Source organism: Pholis gunnellus, assembly GCF_910591455.1.
Source record: "Pholis gunnellus genome assembly, chromosome: 4".
In the NCBI taxonomy this organism is placed as follows: domain Eukaryota; kingdom Metazoa; phylum Chordata; class Actinopteri; order Perciformes; family Pholidae; genus Pholis; species Pholis gunnellus.
In genome coordinates this window covers 9,052,836-9,069,582 of record NC_136530.1, presented here as the reverse complement: position 1 = coordinate 9,069,582, position 16,747 = coordinate 9,052,836, and the positions used below count along the sequence as shown (strand labels likewise).

General features: G+C 43.5%; 1 protein-coding gene across 1 annotated transcript; it reads left to right on the top strand.

Annotated features, from left to right (window-relative positions):
* Window positions 1-24: 24 nt before the first annotated feature.
* Window positions 25-14,957, top strand: tnfaip8l1 (tumor necrosis factor, alpha-induced protein 8-like 1). The gene is made up of 3 exons (XM_079158336.1): window positions 25-234; window positions 10,606-10,885; window positions 11,706-14,957. The coding sequence occupies exons 2-3, from the start codon at window positions 10,614-10,616 to the stop codon at window positions 11,992-11,994; spliced, it is 561 nt and encodes a 186-aa protein (XP_079014462.1). The 5' UTR covers window positions 25-234; window positions 10,606-10,613; the 3' UTR covers window positions 11,995-14,957.
* The last annotated feature ends 1,790 nt before the right edge of the window (window positions 14,958-16,747 follow it).

The following is a 16,747-nucleotide window of genomic DNA, read 5'->3' as shown; positions in this document are numbered from 1 at the left end:
TCTCACAGCAGCCGAGAGAAGAAACCGCTCTCTCAATAATTTACACATCTGTGCCTGATACACGGTTAGGAGCTGCGAGGGGAAGGACGTGTGTTTTTATTGAAACAAACAAAAACAAACCAAAAACATGCTGTGAAGCAACTTTTCCCTGCGCTGCCAGGATGAAGACTTGAGAGATTTAGTTGAGAATTAACTTGTCATATTGTTGGCTGACCACTCCCGTGTCCCACTGAGGTGAGTTCATGTCGCTTGCGTCTCAACGGTCGAGCCGTTTTTTAATGGAACGTCTCGCGAACAAACAATAACGGTTAACCTGGTGTCATCAGCGGCCTGCGGTCAGTTATTAGGCCGTTAAAATGTTTACTGTTGTCGGCGTAGAGGCAGCTTTTTCACGGTCAACAGTGCAGTTAATGAGACTCCCGTTTTGTTTGCTAGCTCACTTATCTTCCGTTGACAGGCTGTAATTTTACCACGAAGTTAGCGGAAGTAACGGTCAAGCTTATCAGTCAGGACGTGATTCAAATGTAGCATTTTGATTATTAAGCTAGCAACAACAACAACGGCTTCGACCTATTGTGGGATGGTGATTGTTTTAGTAATGAAATTGACTGACTTAATTGATGGCATTGGTAGTTTTAGAGTTGTGTTAGTAAGGCAATAGATAGAAACTCAATGCTAGTTATTAGCAACTGCATATTATTAGAAGACTTTTAGAGTTTTAGGCCATCATGTGGCTGACGATGAAGATTACTAATACGTTTTATTGATTGGTAATGAAACGCTGCTGAATTGTTAACCATATTTGATGTCGTGTGAACCCAATAATTGGATATCTTTCATCAATAAAATCCAAATTTCTTTGGACCATGTTTACTGAAAGTACATTTTTTAAAATGTGAACATGCTTTGGTTTGCATGCATATGTGTAGAATGTGGCCACTTGAGACAATATTTGACAACAATCGTGTGACATTGATGGGTGAGTGTATACAATTTTACCAACTCACAATAAATTGAGTTATGTGGAGGAACATTAAGAAGAAGAGATACATATATTGCTTTCATCCCTGCTGGTGTGAAGACCTAATGAGCCTCCTTGTTGCAGTGTAATCCACTGCTATCCAGACCAAGACCTATGTTTTGCAAACACTGATATGTTTTGTAACACATTGCTGTGTTTACGTTGTAAAAGCTTTGCTCCAGAACAAGGTCTGAGTGTGGATGAATAGCTCCACTGTGCAGCCGGGGCTCTGGCAAGTAGCAGTACACATTATCATGCACAGCCTCAACAGACATGTCAAATGAATTATGGCCTTGGATCAGGACTTGGAGTGTCCTTTCTCCTTGCATTAGCTGTATCGGTGCTGAAATAACCTGCTCTCTCTTTTTTTTTTTTTTTGTTGTTGCAGACTCGTCCTTTTGTGTCTTTGTTGTTGGTAGCAATAACTGACAACCATTGAGCTGGAGCAAGGCCAAAGTCATTCTCACAGAATAACTGCAGCACTTTATTTCTGCATCTTCTGTATAATTATATCAGCCAATACATGTAAATGTACAGACCGAATAACCTGGAACTGTCATGGTCAATTGATCAATCTCTCAGTAGATTGACAGTAAATTAATCAGCAAATATTTTGATTGTCAATTTAGTAATGTCAAGCAAAAATGCTGACCTTGTTTCAACCTCTCGGTTGTAAGGATTTTCTGCTGTTTCTCTGTTTTATATCATTGTACTTTGCATATCTTTGAGTTTTGGACTGTTTATTAGATTATTGGCAATGTAAAGTTGTCTCCCTGGGCTCTTAGAAAACAATATTTTCTGCAATATTAAAGGCTTAAATCAGTTATATCTGTTGGTTTTGGACTGCCGGTCAGCTTTTTTTAACTTCTGACATTTTTTTTAATAATATATTAATCAGTTAATTAATAATGAAAACAATCGTTATACAGCTCTAGAATAATACAATTGACGTCCATTGCTTTGGAAGGCATGGACATATAGTGAAAGTGAAATACAGTAGAATAGAACTACAATGAAAGTCCTTCTCATTTAGATTTCATCCATGACTGGTTTTAATAAGTATTTGCTTTTCATCATTAATCATAGCTTTGTGCTTCACAACAGCTTTATTATTGTTTCAGCACAATGTGATTCTGAAAGACAAGAAATAATGCCAGTCAATAGCAGGATTAAGCAAAGCCTCGTCTATGTATATTTCAGTGTAACTGTATCTGTGCCGATCCCCTCCTCCTGAGTGTCTTTCAGAGCCGGACAATACAGTCACGTTGCCACGCATTCCCCATGCAGAGTTATTAAAGGCAGAGCTTGAAATTGCAGCAGCAACGCTTGTAGAGACACTGTTGTCTCTGCTGAGGGGAGTCCACGGTAATTTACTCACACGACAAGAGAGGCGTTTGACCTGCTTTTACTAGGCTGCAAAGTTCAGCCCGAGCAGGCGGGTGGCCTCCTCCAGTTTCCCTGGAAACCCGAAACACTCGGAGCATGTGGCCTTGTCGGGGTGGGGGGGGGGGGAGAGCAGAGCCGCATGACCTGCAGAATATCGTGGCGTTGTTTGAAATGGGAGTGAGCGAGGGACGGCGGTGTTTGCCAATAGACCGGACTCATTTGAGAGCCCACTCGAGTCGTCTAAAAGGCACAGTCTTTTAGTCCGCTCATAATGGTCGCCCGCTGTTTCCACTGATCTTCATTCCTGCTGTCCTTACAGCCGAGCGCTCCGCTATTTGCCACTCCATCGACGTACTAAGTTAACAAATGATGCTCTCGAGGCTGGAGGTGAAGAAAATCACTCATAATGGCACCTGCTCTTATGGTGGCCTTAATTAAAATGTCATAGTCCCAGACATCAGTCATAACTCGAGCACCAGTTTTGCACGTTGATTATGTCTCGCATTATGTGCAACACTGTTAAGATGCTAATTATATTGCAACTAGTATGTAATTAAAACGTGGACATGGCAGTGTAAGTGAAGTCACAGTGGACTTCTTTATTAGCCTTTCTTTTTTTTTTCCACAGATGTGTTATCACAAATCAGCTCAGTTGTAACCATAAAACAACGACCCGCTTCTGAATTTAATGCTAGAACAAATGTTGTCTGAGTCTTGCGTTGGCCCTCAGGCACCGCAGCAGCGACTGTATTCCCAGCCTTATTATACATGCGTAACGCTGACTGATGTTCCTAAATTAACACCATCGGCTCGCAGTCCCCCCCCCCCCCCCCCCCCCCATCTCTGCCCCAACCTGTTGCACCGCGGCAGTCTCCTCTTAGCCTCCGGTCTATTTTAGTCCAAATCGGCAGGCTGAATTATTAATCCCCGATCCATTATATGCCGATGTGTTAATTATTAATTGTTTCAGAGGGCTCTGGCAGATCTGAGAAAACGGTTTTAAAAAAAAGGAGTAGGACCGGGCAGAGTGTCTGAGCGAAAGGCACTGATTGCCTCCTTTCTCAGCAGATCTGCACAGATGATGACTGCGTGGGAGGATGAGAAAGTGACAGCGCACAAAGAACTCCTTCAAACCAAAAAAAAGCATGAATGTGGTCTGCTCGCACATGTGCATCTGTTTGGATGTAATTGTGGCTCTTATGCCAGAGACGCTGAACGAGATGAATGTGTGAGAGAGAGAGACCATTACGCAGACACACGCGCGTCTGACATAACCGATTGTTAACACGCCACACCGGTTGCGTTATGTAACATAAGAGCGAAGACAAAACACTACAGAAGTTGGTGAAAGATGAAATTGCAGCGTTCACTTGTCCTGAAATCCGTCTGTTGATTTCCTAACAGTGGAGTGGTTCCAGCAGCGCGGCTCGTTTGAGTGGTGGTTACTTGTTCTCTCTGAGCACAAAGCACGGATGTACCTTATATAACTACCAGGATTGTCTATTGTTTCTCAAAGTGGAGACGGATTATTTCACACAGCTGGGGGAGAAAACACGATTCAAGATCTCCCGATAACAACTCATTTTAATGACATCCGAAATGCTTTTGGTCATGATGAAGGAACTTTTTTTTTTTGTTTTCAAACTTCCTCTCAGGGGTCCACAGTTGTCTTGTTATTTTTTAGCAGCTGTTATTATAACTGGCGTAGGAAAAGATGGGGTAATGGTTGTGTCGACTTCACACGTTTCTTGTTTTTTTTTCATTCGCCTGAGCTCGTGGGAGTTCTACCAAAAGGCAGCAAAGCAAATACAATATGCTCAGAGACTGTGTACACACAGTACAACATCCTCCATCCCAGCTCAACAGCCCCGCAAAATATACTGCCTTTATCGGGATTAGATTTCCGTTGCTTCCGTTTCAGAGAGGTGTTGGTTGAATGCTCCCTTAGAAAGTCTTTATATTGGCAAAATTGAGCAGTGCCTCTTTGGATAATGTGTTATCTAATCGTTTCAGGCAAACATCCCAAACAATAAGTCGTTCCCGCTTCTCAGATGTAAGGATTTCCTTTGTCTGAAAATGTTGGTTTCGGACGGTTGCTCCAATTAAACAAGCAATCTAACGACATCACCCTGGGCTCCGGGAAAGTCAGTGTGTTTACACCACTCTTAGTAGTATTTGTTTTAAGCATTGAAAATATTCTATTTATGGTATTTTTTGCATTTGTTGAACAGTGGACAGCAGCAGGAAACAGCAGGACTGATGAGTTGAGGAGGGGTGGAGGGAGAAGGACTTCTGGTAAAAGTCATCGGTCAGACTCAATCTGGGAGGTCTCCGTGACGTCTTCTGTCTCTTGAACCTCTGTGTCACCAAGATTTATTCTTTTGAGCCTCTGAAGTCGGAGGAAAAACAGAGGTTGGTGTCAGAGGAAATCATGGACACGCATTACGTTGGGGCAGATTATAGGGTTGTTCGTGTTGTGTGGTGCATGATTGTGGTATGATTGTATGTCCGTACATAAAGTTTAGAGAGCAGTTAATCCCTCCAAATACAGAAATATTCTCTGTAATCGGCTCCACTTCCGTCCGACGGCAGTGAAGATTTTCTCTGCTGATGGAGTCGTATCTGTCAGGGTCACAGTGATCCATGTGACTACTCATCCCTGAAGAATAGGAAAGTCGTGACATTTTCTGCTGCCACCAACCAATCACTTGTGAGATGAAGTGTCATGGAAAGTTCTACAATCTCTGCCAAAAGCTTCTTTTCTCCTTTTTTTTTTTTTTAGCAACTTGTGGTGGCCAAACAGGGCAGAAACACATTCTTTATTGGTTTTCTTTTTGTGCTGTTATCAGCACTCACCAAGCTGTCTAGATTGGCAGCAGGTATTGAGAGCGGTGATATTTTAGGTGCTGCGGCCTCTTCTTCCTCGTGAGGCACGGTGGCATGCGTTGGGAGTGGGCGGGAGGCTACAGGTGTATATCCAATTTCTGGCTCTTTCGCACCTGTCACACCTCAGCTTTAGTTTGACTGACAGGTGATGTGCGGGTGATGCAGAGGCTGCATCCTGGATGCTGCTCAATGCCACAGACGCATCATGTTGGTTTTACTTGAAATAGGATCAGCCAAGAGGCAACCAAATGTTCATGTCGAGTAGCATGCGTGTACTTTTTAATTGCTATTTCCTGTTTTGTTTCATTAATTGGTAAGTGAGTCAACACAGGTGACGAAAACTGCAGCTAGTTCACTCAAACATTCACTTTACAACTTCTCAAATATGATGATGTTCAGCTTTGTTTTGTAATTGTCTTCTTGGGCTCTTTGAAATTGTGAGGGACATTTTCTTAAACTGTTTTCTTGAACCTTTCTTTGGCTTATGACCACCGAGTATAGAAATGTCTACTTGAGACCCCTCATCACAGTTTGTAGTTTTATATGATGACCTGAGTTGAGTCCTTTTTCTTTCATTGAAAGGATTCAGGATTAAACCAGAAACATGAGGAGTGTGCAGCCATCGCTGATGCTGTTCTTGGGCACAAGCGGGGCTTTGAGCTAAAGGATAAAACGCTCACAGTGATGACGCTAACATGCTGATGTTTAGCAGGTATACTGTTTATAATGCTCCCCGTCTTAGCATGTTAACATTTGCTAATTGGCACAAAGCTGAGGATGATGGGAATGTCGTTAGTTTTGCAGGTATAAACCAAAGATGGCCTAATTTTTTATCCTGTGGGTGGCGCTAGATGAAGAGTCAGAGGACCACCAAAGTCATTATAATTCATCCTGAGGGGAACATGAATGTCTCTATCAAAATACATCCATCCAATAGATGTTGAGACATTTCAGTCTGGACCCAAGTGGTGGACAGACATTGCCGTCCCTAAAGCCTATAGCCAACAGACTAACTGTTAAAACGACCCGCTTATTCCCCTTCCCCCAAATCAATTGGGAGAAGCTGTTTACTGTAGTGTCCCCCAATGCAGACATCAGCTTGACCTGCCCTAAAACTCTAAGAGGCAAAGCTAATTAAAGCCAGATAATAAAGGGCCTGTGCAGTTTCACCAGACCAAGCTTCAAAAATCCTCCAAGGACGAAAGAGAGAGCGAGAGGACAGTCGGGTTATTTCTTCGTTATCACAGTCTTCAGTCAGGCTGTCATACCGGGCTGACGAGGCTGTCTGCACCTATACTGGAGAGTGTGAGCTTCCCTGGTGTGGGTACATTACCCAGACTCCCTCACTCTCACGAGACATCCGACACTGTAGCGTCCGGTTTCATTTTCATGAGTCATGGTTTGCTGAGGCCTGCATGTCTTAGTGAGTGAATGTACGCTGGCTTGTTCTAAGCAAGTTGATGATTTCGTAGCTTTGTTTAACGGCTGTAATTATGCCGGAGAGCTGCAATCTGTCTTTGTTTTTTGTTTTTTTTCATTTTCAGCTGCTCAAACCAGCCCCATCAGTATGTGGATGCGTACAGATGTGTGCAGATGTTTTTTGTTTGTCTGATTTCTGCCTCCAGCGACGGCTGCGGCTTGTGCATTTTCTTTTCTTTTCAACAACACTCAGCAGTTTTTGCCGCTGCCATGTCTTGTTCAGCCTTAAATCCGTGAAGATTTTTGCCTCTATAAATACTAACTATGAAGATGCTGTGTCAGTGTTGGCCATGCTGTCCCTGGGCACCGGACATCACAGGCCATTTAGATCTGGCACTAACCACTCTCATGCAGCAAAGTCACCAACAACAAAAAAAAAAAGGGATTCCTTAATTGAAAACCTTTCATCGACTTTTTCTCTCGATTTGGGGAAATGGAGGGGGAAAGTGAGAGGAGTGAGCATCTCCCTCCATCTTTAAAATAAGAGTGCCAGGGGTCTGTTATGTCACAATTCATCTTTGAGTGAAACCCTCCAGAAGGACAATCCCAAGTGGCGCCACTTTAAAGGGTTTGTGTTCGTGGGTATTAAAGGCAAACACTCCTCCTTTTCTCCATCCTTTTTTCGTCTTTTGTTCGTCGGCGGGCTACACCGGGTTGTGATTGGCACCGGTCCCCGACGAGAGTGGAATTTAATGAGCGATATGAAACCACCCTCCAATCTGACAAAGAGGATGCTTTTGCTTAACGTGCCCATTATCCAGTCGCACTTTTCTAAACCCTTTAACGTCCGTCAGCAAGGGCGCCGAGAGGAAGAGAGGGAGGTGAACGCAGACTCGCTCTTAAGTGTTGCAAATGATAAGCGATCGTCCTCTCGAGGCTCACCGGCGTGATTGGAGGGTGACAGCAGGACTAAGTGATTGTTTTCAATCACTGCTCACGTAGATATAAATAAGGCCCTCCAGTTATTTTTTTATTTATTTTATGGTTCTCAGTCAGATCATTAGTGTCTTTTCTGCTCTTGTTATCTGTTTCACACACATTGCATCAGAGCAGGATTTTCTGTAACAAGTGCAGCCGGGCAAGTTTAGAGTTCCAAACGGTCGATGGGGATCTGTCAATGATCCTTGATCAGCACAGCCAGAGGCCCGATTAAATGTCCAGCTCCTGCAAAGAGGGAGGGAGTAAAACTAAACTCAGCATGAGACAGTATATACATTTCCCCCGATGGTTCAGCATATATATATATCCCCTCCCTCTCTGCCTTCATCTCTGCTCACCCTCTCCTCTTGTGTCTCCTCCCTGGGAAGCATCCCGCTGACACTCTCTCCAAGGAGTCGTATTGATATTCTTGGAGAGGCATTGCAGAGAGAGAGAGAGAGAGAGAGAGAGAGAGAGAGAGAGAGAGAGAGAATGAAAGTCACACACTGTAGCAGCAGACGCACTGCCTTCTAGTACCAACTGTAAAAATCACAAGTCACCCAGCAGGGATGTGTCACCATTCATTTTGTCTGCTGCACTAATAGATTTGGATTTTTATTATTGTCGAGCACGTGGAAAAGGCAATTGGCCAATGATGCGGAATGTGCGTTAAGCTTTAGGGTTACTTTCATGTGGAGGAGATTGAAGTCACATTGCGATGTGAATGGGATACTTGGCTTGAATATAATTACTTTGTTTTCACCTGGGGAGATGTAATGAAATTAGACCTGACTGTTTTCGCCCCCTGAGGTGAAGAAATGTTTTACTTATTTGAATGAATATTTCCTTAATTCCTGACAGAACAGTGGGGCTTGGAATTGTTTAAATTGTTTTCAGTGCTGTTGTTTTGTCCATGAAGCAGAAAAGATTAGTTCATTAATGAGTTTACAGGCAAAAAAACCCTCCAAATCCATTTTCCACGTCGTGAACTATATGTTCGAGTGTTTTAGACTGTTGGTCACACAATCCGAGACATTTGTAGATGTTGCCTTGACCTCGAGGAAACTAAACACCTACATTACTTTTTATGTGTAATCCTTGGTTGCAGGACAATTTTTCCCTTAAAAACACTTTTCTTCATTTGACAAAAGAATCCAAACTTCTCAAGTGTTGATTGAAGCCTTGGGATAACTTGGATAAAGTATTTGAGGTTCAGTACCCTCATGAGTGTGTGTGTGTGTCAGCTCCGGAGCTATAGCAACCCAAATTCAGCCGGCACAAACCCAGCACCAGGTGTTTGATGGGCGAACGGGGGACACTGCAGTGACTCACTATCCACTCTCCAGGTACAAGTCGTATTACAGGACGAGACGAGAGCGTCGCTAGCTGGTTTCTTATGCTTTTCACAAAAGTGCTGGCCATATGTTACACATCGCACCAAAGTTAAATTGAAACAGTTGGTTGGTTTGCTGATTAACCGAAAGTCTGAAACAATTTTGATACTCAGCTAATTGTCTTAAAAGTCAATTATTCTGTTCTAGGTGGGTGTACCAGTGGGTGGGGTGGGGCGGGGGGGACAGGTTTGTTTGTCAAAAAGCTGAACAACAATGGAAATATCAGTCAAAGTACATGTTTACTGTATTCTGTGTCTGCCGATATTACAAAATGGAAAAAAGTCAACAAAAAGGCCAAACCTCTAGTTCCAGTTTTGTGAATGTGAGGATTTTTCTGCTTTTTCTTTTTAGTATTATTGTAGAATAACTATCTCTGGGTTTTAAACTATTTGCCGCACAAAGCGAGCAATTTGAGGACACCACCACGGGCTCTGGGAAATAAGTCGGTAAGTTACAGGCATTTTCAGACAATTTATTATCAATGTCAATGAAATTAATTAGTAGTCGCAGCCCAAGTTCCAGATCCCTAAAATTAAGTCTTGAGAACTGTTTCATGATAAAAACTAATTACTTCTTAGTTCTTTTTGTTGAAAAACGTTGGCTGCCTTAACAAAAAGGAAAACTGCCTCCTCATCTTCATTCATTCCGCCTGCGCTGACATTGGAGGGCAGTTGTGGGAAAACATCCTTTTGTTGCCTGCCGCATACTCCCAGGTTATCCTTTGAGATCCGTGAAGGTTAGAGAGGGAGTGTGCTGGAAAATAGATTCATTTCCTTTTTCAAAAAGCCAGACTGTACTAACCTGAAGAAGTGACCCGCAGAGCGCATTGAGACGCGGCTGCTGTATTGATGAGGCGTACTGTGGACCTGCCTCATTTGATAGGAGAGATCGGGGGGGCGTGGGGGGGGGGGCGTGAAAGCCTGTGGCCCCTGTGAACCTCTCTATTCATGAGGGGCCAGCCTTTCACAAGCTCAGAAACAACATCGTGGATAACATAAGCAACACGAGTGCGATGAATAAGTCTGCTCTGTTTGTCTCCTGCTCACCGTCACACACACACACGCATGCACACCTTGTTCTCCGAATGCATTCGGCAGACGAGGCGTCGAGATTACTCTCTCTGCTTTGCGTGGTCGAGCTGTACCTGACTTTACTCCTGCTCGCGTAACGACACATTCTTCTCTAACTACCTTGTAAACTCCGGGCCAGAGGGTTGCTGGGGCTAATTTGACAGCTGCCACAGCTCATTATCCGATAAAGGGGACGCTTCTCTGCCCGGCAGTTTATTAAACGGTATTAGTGTAGATGTTATTTGCAATCACTTTACACATTGCAGGCTGTCAGTGAGGGATGTTCGGCCTCTCGTGTGTTTGCGATGAGAGAGTCTGATCTGCTGTCACCTGGAAAAGAAGAAAATAATTCAGAAGCAAACATGTTTTCAGTCATTTGTAAAAGGAAAGGAAATATGTCCATCCATTACAATCCTAATCTTTTTTTCCTCTCGTTCTCATCTCCCCCCAGACTTGACCATGGACTCCTTCAGCACCAAGAGCTTAGCCCTGCAGGCGCAGAAGAAGCTGATGAGCAAGATGGCCACCAAGAGCATGGCCAACCTCTTCATCGACGACACCAGCAGCGAGGTGCTGGACGACCTGTACCGCGTCACGAAGGAGTACACCCGCAACCGCAAGGAGTCCCAGAAGATCATCAAGAACTTGATCAAGATGGTGGTGAAGCTGGGAGTGCTCTACAGAAACAACCAGTTCAACAGCGAGGAGCTGATCCTGGTGGACAACTTCAGGTAGGCAGCGAGGGGCGTTACAGGAATATTTCACCGTTTCTTTGCCGCCTTTTGCCATGAGAAGATCGACTCCACTCTCACGCAGGTGCATTCAGTACAGGGCAAGAGCCAGGTAGCAATTAGCTTAGCATGAAGACAGGAAGCAACAGCTAGCCTAGCTATCTCCAAAGTTCAGATGTTCACCTACGAGCAATAAAGCTTATCTTGTTTGTTTGATCTGTACACAAACAGTAAAAATGACAAATGTGGTTTAAGGAAGTTGCATGCTGGAACTATTGCTCGACAGAGAACATGTTGTCAATCGGCATGTCTGTGCAGCGTCTAGATATGAAAGAAGTTTCTTCTTGTCTTTTACTTATCTTTATATCTATTTCCTAAAAGGTTTGAATTAAGTGCATCGGTGACACCCTACTTTATATTTAGTTATTGTTACATTACGTATTAAAAGGGGACAGACCTTGAGAAACCACATTGTTCTGGTTGAGAGCTTCAAGTGGGGACAACTGCAGTTCAATTACATTTTTGTATGCTGATGGAAGCAAATTAAGGAAATTGCCTTTTACATCAGTTTATATATTTTACACTAAAATAGTAAAAGTCAGCTTGGAGGCATGTGAAGCTGACACAAGTGCACAGTATGGAGAATGGCGATTATATTAGCACAGCGATGCATCGCTGCGAAGGACAACACTAGAGCTGATAGAGGGGAGTTGTGAAACTTTTCTGAAGAAAATCACAGGACAGCAGTTTCTATTTTTACTTCCTTTTGCTGCTCCAGTCAGAATTTAGAAAGTGACAGCCTCTCTTTCTCGTCTCACAGGAAGAAAGTCCACACTCTGGCCATGACGGCGGTCAGTTTCCACCAGATCGAGTTCACCTTTGACCGCCGCGTCATGAGCGCCATTTTGAATGATTGTCGCGAGCTGCTGCACCAGGCCATCAAACGCCACCTGACAGCCAAGAGCCACTCGAGAGTCAACCACGTGTTCAATCACTTCGCCGACTGTGACTTCCTGGCGTCTCTCTACGGGCCCTCTGAGGTGTATCGCGCCCACCTGCAGAGGATCTGTAACGGGATCAACAAGATGCTTGACGAGGGGAACCTCTGACCTCCACTCGTCATCGGGCAGCTTTACCTCTCGTCACCCCTCATGTACCGCCTTGCAAGATTTTATTTTTTTTAAAGGTGACAATCATTAACCTTTTTATTGTTCTTTTGTTTGTGTGTGCGCCGTTCAGCCGTTACTGTAACACTGATTTTTTTCTTTTTTTTGTATCTCGTCTAGTTAGTCCAAAGTCTGTTTCTTCTTTTTTGTTTTTGTGAAATTCCACAGGAAACAAAACCCAGCTGATGTGTTTTTTTAAGTGAATGTAAAACTTCTCGCTCTTATCAGTATATATTCAGTGATAGGAGCCTTGATAACTGTGCCTCGAAAAAGAACCATCTTCATTCCAAGGGCACTCTGCTTGCTCTCTTACTTAATTAAAAGGACATGAATCCGGCACAAGCCTTCAGTCAATCTCTGTGAGGAGCTTTTAATGGACCAAAATGGTTTTGGGGGCACCAGGAGAGTAAAGAAAGGGACTTTCTGTCTATTCCAAATACCCATGAATAAAGAAGTGAATTTTAATTTTTCTAAAAGTAGTATTGCACTCAAGAAGCGCTGTACTGTACTTTCCTGCAATAATGAAACCATGTGAAACACGGCAGTTGATTAATCCTGCTTAGCCTGCATTTTACAGCTTTTACCGTCATGCACTGAACTTTACTTTGTAGAGAGGCCAGGCCTTTTGTTTAGAAGGCACCTATAAACCCTGTTTTTTTTTTGTTTTGTTTTTTATAGTCTGGTTTATAGCCACCACCACAAAGATGAGGTATTTAGGTCATAGAGGGACCATAAACATGAAGGAATGTGATTGTGCTGCATATTGTTGAATGTGTTGCTGGCTCATCTGCTCGGGGAGAAAATAAAACTCCAACTTTGTGTCTATAAATGTCATAATCGCAGCAGGGAAGCAGCACAATGTGACACCAGCCGCAAAGGTTTCTCTGGCATTTTGTCAGAGAGGAATAAAGAGCGATCACAGACTTAACTACTCGTCATAATAGATGTTGGAGCCCAGGGTCAGCTGTGTTTCAGATGTATCGGCGTTGCCTCGGGTTTATCCAATAGGCACTAAAACTCTGGTTTGAATTCTGACAGATTTGAACTAAAAAGGCTCCCCGAGAGCAGTCGGATGAAAGGATGGACGAAAAACTGCAGCTCTGTGTTTATGAAAAGGGCCGGGCAGTGTATAGAGATTAGAGCAGAGACAAACAGAGCACCTGATTGTACTCTCCCACTGCAATTACAGCTCCCTGTTCTGGGGCGGCATAATGGCCCGGAGCCTGTCTCTGTCGAGCAGCCTCTCTCTCCATTTCACCAGACGGCAGCCTCATGTAATGTGATGGAGATAAGCATCTATGTTTGCGCAATGCAAATCCTTTTTTTTAATGGAGTGAAAGATGTTGTGTTTCTTTCTTTAAAGGGGAATATGAATAGTTACTATCCCTCCCGAATGCTCTCATAATAAGCTGTCTTTCCTTTTTGTCTGTGTTTTTGTATCACGGAGTCTGTCTGGGAGATTGTTTTGTGCTGCGGCCTCATTTTGTATTCTGTGTGTGTGTGTGTGTGTGTGTGTGTGTGTGTGTGTGTGTGTGTGTGTGTGTGTGTGTGTGTGTGTGTGTGTGTGTGTGTGTGTGTGTGTGTGTGTGTGTGTGTGTGTGTGTGTGTGTGTGTGCGTGCGTACCTGTGAGAGAATTGGAAATTGAGCCGTGTAATAAGCGCTGTGCATTTCCAGATAGGATTGCTGAAACTTTAACTTCGTCCACAGCAGCTCTGCCAAAGAAACGAAGACTGATGTTACTCCAAATGCAGTCCTTTTTATTTTCCAGAGGAACATTTCAGGAAGCAGTGTGCACTTGGTAATTATAGCCCTGGTAACGGTGATAATGAAGACGTAGATGGTGGCTGTTGTGGTTTCGCTTTTTTACTTCTTGGATGACTCTCCTGAGTATACTCTCTTTTGTTAGACCCATTTGACTTTCACTGCATCATTTTGGGAGGCTTTGAAGTAAATCCTTTCTGCTAGTAAAGTCCCTCCCCCCTCCCAAATCAGTTGACTTTAATTGTGTTTGGTTGCCATTTTCTCCAATCCCTCCACATCGCAGGGTTAGTTTAAATCTCCCTCGGTTTAAAATCCACGACCCACTAAGTAGAAACCGCTGCAACAGCCCCACTTATTTGACTGAAGCCCTCAAACTAAGCATACTTATCATTTTTACTGTTGTGAATTGTGAAATGTTTTTAATTTCACTCATGTACATATGTTTTTGTGTCTCTGTATTGTTTCCAGACGCAACAAATATAATACAATTTACTTTTTTTAAAGAATAAAGTTATTGTCTTTTTCTTTTTTCTTTACCCTCAATCAAGCACTGAGCGTCTTCCCATTAGTATGTTGGATTGTGGAATTTTCCGGGCCAGATCAGGGGGTAATCTGACTATGTCTGACCTGGATTTAGTCGGACAAATCCCTCTCCTCCTCCTCCCAGCATTGTTGGGCAGCCTTGAAAGCAAACACAAACCCATCCCGCTGACAAACAATTCCACTGTGGCTCGTTTCTTTCCACTTCCTGCAGGCCCTCTCCACTGTCAAAGGAAGAACGGGAAATTAGTAAAATGGAAAGAGTTCTTGCTTCTGTTTTTGGAAACGTAAACAGTCAGCTGCAGTTTAATTTGAAGTGTAGCGTGAGTAGCACTGCATTCAGTTTTGAGTTTAATCCATCATTGACTTTGCCACTTTTCCTGTAGCACGTCTGCAGACCCTCCCTGCAGCACACTTGAAAGGCTACTACAGCACCAAGAGCCCAATTAACATCTTAATGGTTGTGAATAATGGTTTTGTTTTTTTTCTTTCTTTTTTTCGGTGAATGCACCCTCGAGTTCAGAGAGTGTTATGACTAAACTGGGATGTGAGTACAGTCACGTCTCATTGTCTCTCTGTGTACTTCCTCTTCTTATTTGACTTGACTGTGATGTCAAAATTAAGCAAAAACATCTCGACGACTTTAATGATTCACTTCCGCCTGTCTTCCATTTTTAGGCTCGTTTTGTACGAGGTTGAAGCAGAATAAAAACTATTTTTTTTTTCTTTCCAACATCTGTGTGTCTCACTGAAACACTCACTGAAAATAAAAAAAATCTGAAAATAACAGTCACGACGTGATTATCAGTGGATGTGACTGAGGGCTCTAATACATTTTGGTGAAGCTAGCTTCCACTGGGGCATAATTATCATTTCTACATAATGAAGTGACTACAAAGGAGCCGTCCTGCATCCTAAGAAGGGGAGAGCTGAAGAGAGGAAGCGGGCAGAGGACCCATTACTCTTTCTGCTTGTGTTCAATGAAAAGATTACAGAGCTATGGTATGTGGTGCAGACTTGAAACCTGAACAAAGTTGAGCTGGGGTGCTGTAGCTCCATACTTAACTCTAGGATCAATTACGACAAAGTAATGATTCACCTGCTTGGCTGTCGGCACGTATAACCCTGTTGGGAAGGACAAACCGAGCAGGACTTTCACGGCCCATCCCTGCAAGGATACAGGCAGTTGGTTTTGGCCCGACACTGCGAAGTCTGGCTGTCTGTCAACACGGGCGCAAACACCCGAATGTTTGATTTCTGGGTGGTGCTACAAAACAAACCACAGGGCATTGTGTTCAAACAGCAGGCAATGCTCTGCACTCGTACAACATCACACAGTCATATTTCTCGATTTTCTTTTATCATCGATGCCAGCGGAAATGCCTCTCAGGCCTAATGAGGGAAACAGGACTGGGAATGCAGTCAAAAGATGAGTGGCACTAAAGAAGAAAAATGAGTCAACTATTGCGACGATGGATCTCTTTATTGTACTTTTCAAACTAAACCAGCAGAGACGTATGAATTTGTTTATTTATTCCGCAGCACAAACGAGAAGCAGGTGTATAACCTGAAGCGGCATGAGTATAACCGAGGTTACCTACAGTATGTAAAACATTTTGCTGTCAGTCACGACATCGTCTGTTTTTGTTCCTCACTTCTATGGAAATCTATATGTCGAGGCCAACATCCCAATCTAACAGTTGTGTCCATGCTTTCTAAATCTTATTAGAAGGTGTGCAGAGTGTTAAAGGAGAGGCCCATTTTGCACAAGGCCCTCGCTGACCTTTCATGCACTTCCAAATTTTCTCTCAACACCAATCTCATGTAGGTTAGCTGGCAGAGGAGCAGAGCAGAGCGAGCGCTGCTTATTATGTATTACTTTGCTTTTGTAGTCCCTCCACATCGTCACTCATCCAGTATGCTTAAAGGTGCTCTCCCCTCTGGCAAGCACAGCTATGACAGTCAGCTTGGAAGTTAGAAGTCTTTCAAAACTCCCTGTCTTCCTCCCCTTTTTCTCTGTCTCTCTTTGACTCTTTCTTGGTGTCCCCACGTCTCTCTCTCTTCCTCTCTCAATCGAGTCCTCAGAGAGCACCTGACTGACACGTTGTTCAAGGATGAAAAGCGCGGCGGAGGGGAATCCAAAAGCAAACAACACAAAAATATACATGAGAGGCCGGGAAAGACACTGCTGTGCACACACACGCACACAAAGTGCCGAAGCCCTGAGGATTATCACCAGCGTGACACTGGACACTTCAGGGAAGACAGCATCTGCTCACTTCCATATTTAATAAAGCAAAAAAGAACACTGTGTTCTGAGGGAACTTCTCATTTTCACTCTTTGTGAATACGTAGCCAAATACAGTGACGCAAACACATATAATCCTTTCCAAA

Bases quoted from the DNA above. Each gene is read 5' to 3' on its own strand.
- tnfaip8l1 (XM_079158336.1), top strand. From the start codon at position 10,614: ATGGACTCCTTCAGCACCAAGAGCTTAGCCCTGCAGGCGCAGAAGAAG. The intron at 10,886-11,705 runs GTAGGCAGCGAG...CTCGTCTCACAG, and splicing joins ATCCTGGTGGACAACTTCAG to GAAGAAAGTCCACACTCTGG.